This window comes from Rutidosis leptorrhynchoides, chromosome 5, assembly GCF_046630445.1.
Source record: "Rutidosis leptorrhynchoides isolate AG116_Rl617_1_P2 chromosome 5, CSIRO_AGI_Rlap_v1, whole genome shotgun sequence".
Classification (NCBI taxonomy): Eukaryota; Viridiplantae; Streptophyta; class Magnoliopsida; order Asterales; family Asteraceae; genus Rutidosis; species Rutidosis leptorrhynchoides.
In genome coordinates this window covers 170,673,916-170,682,304 of record NC_092337.1, presented here as the reverse complement: position 1 = coordinate 170,682,304, position 8,389 = coordinate 170,673,916, and the positions used below count along the sequence as shown (strand labels likewise).

Below are 8,389 nucleotides of genomic sequence, written 5' to 3'. Positions count from 1 at the left end.
TTTAATCGATGGAGAATTTGATTTATATGTAATTTCACCGTATTCTTTTAGGGTGATGATCCGTACACCACCTATTTTTAGCCATACACCACCAAACATGCTTTACAGTGTTGTACTGTACAACCCTGTGAAGTACATTTGGTGGTGTACGGCTAAAAATAGGTGGTGTACGAATCACTCCCCATTCTTTTAGGTCTCATATCTACTGTTGTAAATTATTTAGATATTTTTTTTGTTTTAAAATAGAAAATATATAAACGTGGATTTCCATGCTAATTGCTAAACTTAAAAGAGATAGGTAACAAAAATAAAAAATAAAAGGAGGCAACGTGGATTTGCATGTCATGTTACAAGTCAGTTACGAGTATTACTTACTGTATTATTTATTCTATTATATTTATATTTATATTATAAAATCACGATAATGACAATGAATCAATAATGAAGTTCAATATCTTTATATTCGGAAGTTAGTATCTTTAAATTCAGAATGTTTTTAAAGAATGTATTGAATTAATTAATTTAATACTTAATTGTGTTTAATTTAATTTTGGTCAAATTTTAGATTAATGAAAAATTGACACGTAAGATTAAATGGATATGCTTTATATATATGTATATGTGTAGATATATAATTTAATATAGAAATGTAATCAAGTGAGAATGTTCTCATTTATATAAATGGTGAGAACAAATATAGACCATCTAAAACTTGTAATCTATGGTTAAGAAAGTTTTAGGCTATTTAAAATTAAAAATAGATGAAAAGGCATATATGAAAATAGTCACCCTTAAACTTCTCCTCCGCCCCGTATTTAATTTTAAGTCTCAATTAGCTTTTAGTGAAGTTTCACAATCTCTATCATCTTGTTCCTTCATTTTCTCACATGTATAACTACTCTTAAAAAAAAAATTCCAATACATTCATGCGACTAGAATGACAAGATTTATAACCTAGAATTTTTTTTTTTTTTTTTTGCAAGTTTGGATGCAGTTAAATATATATGTTATGATGATCCATAAAATGGAAGTATGAAATGGTATTATTTGATGCATTCTTAGACCAATTCTAATGGCCCGTGCTTAACCCCTTTCTCACCATTCTTCCTCGAGGGCTCCATTGGCATTGGTGTGCCCTCCCAAGCCCTCACAAGATTCACCCTCATCTTTTTCTTCCACAAGCATCTTCCAGCACGAGATCAATTTCTGTTTCTTTTTTTCTTTGCTTTATTTACTTGTACTTTGGTATAAACAACTTGTACATTACTTATTGAATTAATTTTGTGGGGTATGTGATTAGGAGGAAGTATGTCATGGTTGGCATTTGTGTGTACTGAGAGTGTTATGAAAGGAAGTGGTGAGAAAGGAGGAGAGAGAAAATTGATATGGCGCTGAGGAAGTATCCATGACAGCGTCATGGTTGGGATTGGTCTTAATAAGTTAATGAAGTTTCTCTGCGTTAAAGCATCCCTTCAAAAATTGACGCATCCTTGGGATGATTCTTTTACAAAACATGTATGTATCCATGACTAATTGATGATGCATAACATTTCTAAGAATATTAAATTAAATTGACGCATCCTTTTTAATTGGATTTGGGATGATTCTTTTACAAAACACATGTATGTATCCATGACTAATTGATGATGCGTAATATTTTTAAGAATATTAAATTGATGTAACGCATATTTAAATGCATCCATAATTATTGAGTTGATGGAATAAATTTGATATTAAAATCTAATAAATTAACTGGATGAAGATAAAACCAATGGTTTTTAGTTATGGATTGTATATGATGCTAACTTCTTTTGAGATCAACAAGATGATATGGTGCGCGCGTTGCGGCTGAAAATTGCCAGTGGTTGGTTCCATGGCTTTAGATTACAAACATAATTTACATTACACACATACAACAGACAGCTTTAGGGGTTACAAAGTCGTTGGTTTATGGGAGGACATACACACATAATTTACAGGTTATACTACTGGTATTTTTTCAGAAGTGTACGGGTTACAGCTGTTTTTCTTCAAAAAAAAACTGTCAGACATACAGCTTCTTATGCATCGTCGTCGACTCTCGCTATTTTCGTTCCTGCTTCCTCTTCGTCGGAATCTGCATTAAAGACAAGTCGCCTTCCTGGCCTACGGGATGTTCCCTCTTTCGATGGCTCTTCAACTATTACTTGCTCTGCCTCTGGAGGTGTTGCACTTGTTGTTGGGGCTGTTAAACACGAAGTATTTTATTGAATAAATTTTTTGATTAAATTTCGTCGACAAGTTAGTAGTCGGAAGCACTATACCTGTTTGTAGGGGCTTGTTTGATGCGGGAGTGGTCAGTGTTGCAGTGGGAGTTTCATCAAGTAGTAGAACGACAATAAATTCTGGGAATCCTTGTCTAGATTGAGGGTATATCGAAATTGGAATGTATGCCTTTGTCCTTCAATGGCTTGTACGACAGGTGGTAGTTCGTGTGGTTGATCGTAGCCTCTAACAGTTACGAGTTCTTTGCATGTATGGCCGACAATTGCGTTACCGGCATCTAAAAAGAAGGTAAAGAATGCGGTTGTTGTTGTATCATTCACGATGGTTTTGAAGCAGTATCTGTTGGGTGGTAACATTCAGTGTTAGTAATATTTCCTATATACGATAATGTTTGTTGTAAGTGATTTTCTTACGTGTGTTTGCAGGTGGCATGAGTTCTGTGTGTTCTGCAGGTGTATCTGTTTGGGTGGTCAATGTCTTCAAGGACTCTTAGTGAGCAATCATTACAGCTCTTGTAGAACCAGTCTCTGTTACCGGCGACTTGCTCGATAGTTGCCTCGCATGTGAAATCCACGGACTGCAATTTTTTTATGCATATATGTCTGATGAGAACAGATGTGTTGTTATGAATTTAATTGTATATGTAATAATTTTTATATTGTTGGGTTGTATGATTATACGGTTACGGTAGTTGACTTACTCTATAGTTGTTTAAGTTGTGAGTTACAAGTTCTGCGATCGTGTGTCTGTTACGAAATCGTTCGATGGCCATGTCATTTGATCTTTGCCTATTGATCGCAAGTGGTGGGTGTGCCAGAAATCGTTCCCTGTACCTGCACGTTGAACATGTTCTTTGGTTAATATCATGTATATAAGGCTGAGTAGAAACCATTTATTCGTGTTTGAAACAGAAGTGATTGATTCGTTATATATATAAACAATTCGAGTGGAAAAAATTATAAAAATTAAATAAATAATTATTTAACCTATCAAGTGCAAGACACTACAAGTCACTAATATGTTAATTTCAATATTTCATGGTGTACTTAAACCAAACATATGTTTGAAGTTTCAACTAAAATAAATAGTGAAGCTGCTGAATTTAAGAACTTTGTGCCAGTCTCAATTCAATGAATGAGTAGCTAAAAAGTAATTAAGTACAAGTAACCAAAGCATTTAATTCTGAACGCAACTTTGCAAGTCCAAAATCAATGATACTGCTACTCAAACAACCAACCATGTACGGAGTACAACTCAACTAAAAACCTACAAATTACTAAAGCACGATAAACTTTCAACAGTCTGCAACTTCTTAACTCAAGAAACAGTAATTCAATATTGAATACATTAATTAACTTGGAGCTTTTAAATAATTAAAGCCTCAAACGGAACTATATTCAAAACTTCAGGTTCGGGGAACTCGACAACAACAGTTGAAAGCTGTTGACCGAGCAACGATGCAGTTGTTACAAAACATGTGTATTTACGCCCAAGGAAGACTAAATAGAAAATAATCATTGTTTTAGATGGAAAAATATAAACTCAATTTTGAGGCTTACTCAGTGACCGAGTCGATAAATTCTGGAATAGGCGGGTTGAAATAACAATGCGTGGCCTGGGTTCCGTTAAGCTGCAGCTCCCCTTAAGAAAGTGCAGAAGGATGGCAATTAATAGTTATAAGTGTTAATGGTTGGGTTCGTTGCGAATATATATAATAAGTATAAGAAGTTATTTATTAGGTGAGTATGCATACCACGAAAAACTTTCGGACGACACGAGCTCACTGCAAGAATGACTGGTTTCTCCATCGTGTCGTATGTTTCAGAGTCAAATGCAGTTGCGAGTTCATTCCAAAGAGTAACATGTATTGTGTTTCCACTGCAAGTATATTTTTGTTAAATAAATAATTCGAATATTATGGATAATGGTTTTAAGAATTGCAGCATATATGAAAACATAGTTATCTAGAATTTTATTAGTAACTGGAAAAAAGCATGAACTAATCATTTATTCTTTAGATTAGCCATCATTCATTAAGTTTAGGACTTTGCAAAGTCAAGGATGTTCGTTATTGTATAGGACCTGCAGTTAACTTATTTTGTGACAAATTTTTTTCCTTTTTTTTTCCTATTCAAGGACATGAGTGTTGTACAAATTCTTAATAAAGACTGTTAAGTAATTGGATAATAACACTGAAAAAAATTCTATGTGTTGATCATTAATTCATGAATTCACAAAAAAGCATTGACTAATATTTATTCTTTAAATTAGCCATCATTCATCAAGTTTAGGATATTGCAGAGTTTAGGATGTTGGTTGTTGTACGGGACACGAGATTCAGCAAGGTGCAGTTAACTTATTTTGCAACAGAAATTTTTTTTTTTTCCCTATAAACAGATCTAAAAACAAAGCTCACGTCAGTTAGATATTTCATGAAAAACATGGCAGATGTAATTATTCAAGGAGATCAGTGTTGTAGAAATTCTTAAAGCTATTCATAGTAAAACAAAAACTGTGAACGAATTGAATAATAAGACTGGAACAAATTCTGAAATTAATTGACTACTATAATTAAGATATAAAGGTAGCTTACTTTAGGTTGGTTAGATCTATTGTCCTCCGAATAAGTTGATTACGGTTAACATCCCCCATGACAACTGAAATGTCCCGTTCTTATTGATTAAAAACGTTCCATATTAATTGATTTCATTGCGAGGTTTTGACCTCTATATGAGACGTTTTTCAAAGACTGCATTCATTTTTAAAACAAACCATAACCTTTATTTCATAAATAAAGGTTTAAAAAACTTTACGTAGATTATCAAATAATGATAATCTAAAATATCTTGTTTACACACGACCATTACATAATGGTTTACAATAAAAATATGTTACATCGAAATCAGTTTCTTGAATGCAGTTTTTACACAATATCATACAAACATGGACTCCAAATCTTGTCCTTATTTTAGTATGCAACAGCGGAAGCTCTTAGTATTCACCTGAGAATAAACATGCTTTAAACGTCAACAAAAATGTTGGTGAGTTATAGGTTTAACCTATATATATATATATCAAATCGTAACAATAGACCACAAGATTTCATATTTCAATACACATCCCATACATAGAGATAAAAATTATTCATATGGTGAACACCTGGTAACCGACATTAACAAGATGCATATATAAGAATATCCCCATCATTCCGGGACACCCTTCGGATATGATATAAATTTCGAAGTACTAAAGCATCCTGTACTTTGGATGGGGTTTGTTAGGCCCAATAGATCTATTTTTAGGATTCGCGTCAATTAGGGTGTCTGTTCCCTAATTCTTAGATTACCAGACTTAATAAAAAGGGGCATATTCGATTTCGATAATTCAACCATAGAATGTAGTTTCACGTACTTGTGTCTATTTTGTAAATCATTTATAAAACCTGCATGTATTCTCATCCCAAAAATATTAGATTTTAAAAGTGGGACTATAACTCACTTTCACAGATTTTTACTTCGTCGGGAAGTAAGACTTGGCCACTGGTTGATTCACGAACCAATAACAATATATACATGATAATGCTAAAAACGAACATATATTTCATAGCATTATTCCTCAAGAAAGACAAGCTTTTAGTTGCAACTGTTCTATTTACAAGTGATATTCGTTTAAATAATAAAAGGTGAAGACAAAAGACAGATTCGACGAATTGAAGACGCAAACGACCAAAATGCTCAAAAGTACAAAATACAATCAATGAGGTTCCAATTATTGATAAGAAACGTCTCAAAATTACAAGAGTACAAGATTCAAAACGCAAAGTACAAGATATTAAATTGTACGCAAGGACGTTCGAAAATCCGGAACCGGGACCAGAGTCAACTCTCAACGCTCAACGCAACGGACTAAAAATTACAAGTCAACTATGCACATAAATATAATATAATATATAATTAATTCTTAAAATTAATATATATATTATTTTATATTATAAAACCGTCGGTAGAAGAAAACAACCAAATGTGAGCCTCCCCAGCTGGCCATGCGATCGCATGGCCTTGAAGAGCAAAGCTCATGCGATCGCATGAGCTCCTTTTTCAGTTCACAGGCCTATAAATTTGCAGTTTGGTGAACGTAAAATCCATCCATCAATCTCTCTATCTATATGTAAACATATATATTTATATTTATATTTTAATTTTAATTTTAATTTTAAATCCTAATAATAAGGGTATGTTAGCGAATGTTGTAAGGGTGTAAGTCGAAATTCTGTCCGTGTAACGCTGCGCTATTTTTAATCATTGTAAGTTATGTTCAACCTTTTTAATTTAATGTCTCGTAGCTAAGTTATTATTATGCTTATTTAATCCGAAGTAATCATGATGTTGGGCTAAAAATATTAAAATTGGGTAATTGGGCTTTGTACCATAATTGGGGTTTGGACAAAAGAACGACACTTGTGGTAATTAGACTATGGGCTATTAATGGGCTTTATATTTGTTTAACTAAATGATAGTTTGTTAATTTTAATATAAAGATTTACAATTGGACGTACCTATAAATAACCATATACACTCGATCGGACACGATGGGCGGGGTATTTATATGTACGAATAATCGTTCATTTAACCGGACACTGGAATGGATTAATAGCCACTAGAATTATTAAAACAGGGGTGAAATTATGTACAAGGACACTTGGCATAATTGATAACAAAGTATTAAAACCTTAGGTTACACTCAGTCGACATCCTGGTGTAATTATTAAACAAAGTATTAAAATCTTGTTACAGTTTAAGTCCCCAATAAGTTGGAATATTTAAACTTTGGGTATAAGGATAATTTGACGAGGACACTCGCACTTTATATTTATGACTGATGGACTGTTATGGACAAAAACCAGACGACATATTAAATAATCCAGGACAAAGGACAATTAACCCATGGGCATAAAACTAAAATCAACACGTCAAACATCATGATTACGGAAGTTTAAATAAGCATAATTCTTTTATTTTATATTTAATTTCCTTTATTTTATATTTAATTGCACTTCTAATTATCGCATTTTTATTTATTGTTATTGTATTTAATTGCACTTTTAATTATCGTACTTTTTAATTATCGCAAGTTTATTTTATCTCACTTTTATTATTCGCAATTTCATTATCGTTATTTACTTTACGCTTTAAATTAAGTCTTTTATTTATTTAATATTTTACATTTTGTTTTAATTGCAACTAAAGTTTTTAAAATCGACAAACCGGTCATTAAACGGTAAAAACCCCTTTATAATAATAATATTATATATATTTGTATTTTTATAAATTTAAACTAATATAGCGTTAAGCTTTGTTTAAAGATTTTCCCTGTGGAACGAACCGGACTTACTAAAAACTACACTACTGTACGATTAGGTACACTGCCTATAGTGTTGTAGCAAAGTTTAAGTATATCCATTCAATAAATAAATAAATATCTTGTGTAAAATTGTATCGTATTTAATAGTATTTCCTTGTAAAATTTAATAGTATTTTATACCCCTTAGCTTTAACATCAAGTATTTTTGGCGCCGCTGCCGGGGATCGAAAAAATTTAGCTTAAAAGCCGGAAGCGCAACGCTATATAAAAAAAAAGATTGTTATTTTTAGTTTACTTTTATAAAAATACGTTTTTGTAAAAATACGTTTTAAAAATTCAAAAATATAAAAAGAAAAACAAAAATTTATATATTTTTAAGAGTTTGTTAAATATATAAGTTTTATAAAGTTTCTTTATTTTTAGTATTTAAAAATATACATTTTATTTAAATATTGTGTTTTTTTTATAAAACATCAAAACAGCAAAACAGAAAAAAATATATATATAAAAGTTTACGGGCTACACTGTAGCAGCCCAACTCATCTGGCCCGATTTTCTACTTCATGCGATCGCATGAATATATAGCATACACTCCATGCGATCGCATGGAGTGATTTGACTCGTCTGAAACATAAGCTGTACGAAATTAGGGTTTATAATAATAATTATTATTAATTAATAACCCTAATTAGGTTATAATTATTTTATTATTTAGTTTAGTTTATTTATAATTTGTATTTTAAGTCTAAATTAGTTTAATAAT

General features: G+C 31.7%; 1 protein-coding gene across 1 annotated transcript; it reads right to left on the bottom strand.

Moving 5' to 3' along the window:
- Window positions 1–2,359: 2,359 nt before the first annotated feature.
- Window positions 2,360–4,073, bottom strand: LOC139849160 (uncharacterized). Its single transcript, XM_071838828.1, has 6 exons — window positions 4,019–4,073; window positions 3,825–3,906; window positions 2,966–3,098; window positions 2,679–2,842; window positions 2,434–2,604; window positions 2,360–2,384 (listed from the first exon to the last, which is right to left on the bottom strand). The coding sequence occupies exons 1-6, from the start codon at window positions 4,071–4,073 to the stop codon at window positions 2,360–2,362; spliced, it is 630 nt and encodes a 209-aa protein (XP_071694929.1).
- Window positions 4,074–8,389: the final 4,316 nt, after the last annotated feature.

What these genes read in the sequence shown, in the direction of transcription:
- LOC139849160 (XM_071838828.1), bottom strand. Translation starts at nt 4,073, where the DNA reads ATGGAGAAACCAGTCATTCTTGCAGTGAGCTCGTGTCGTCCGAAAGTT. An exon ending in TCGTCCGAAAGTTTTTCGTG is followed by an intron (nt 3,907 to 4,018) that starts GTATGCATACTC and finishes CACTTTCTTAAG; the next exon opens with GGGAGCTGCAGCTTAACGGA. An exon ending in CATGCCACCTGCAAACACAC is followed by an intron (nt 2,605 to 2,678) that starts GTAAGAAAATCA and finishes ACCACCCAACAG; the next exon opens with ATACTGCTTCAAAACCATCG.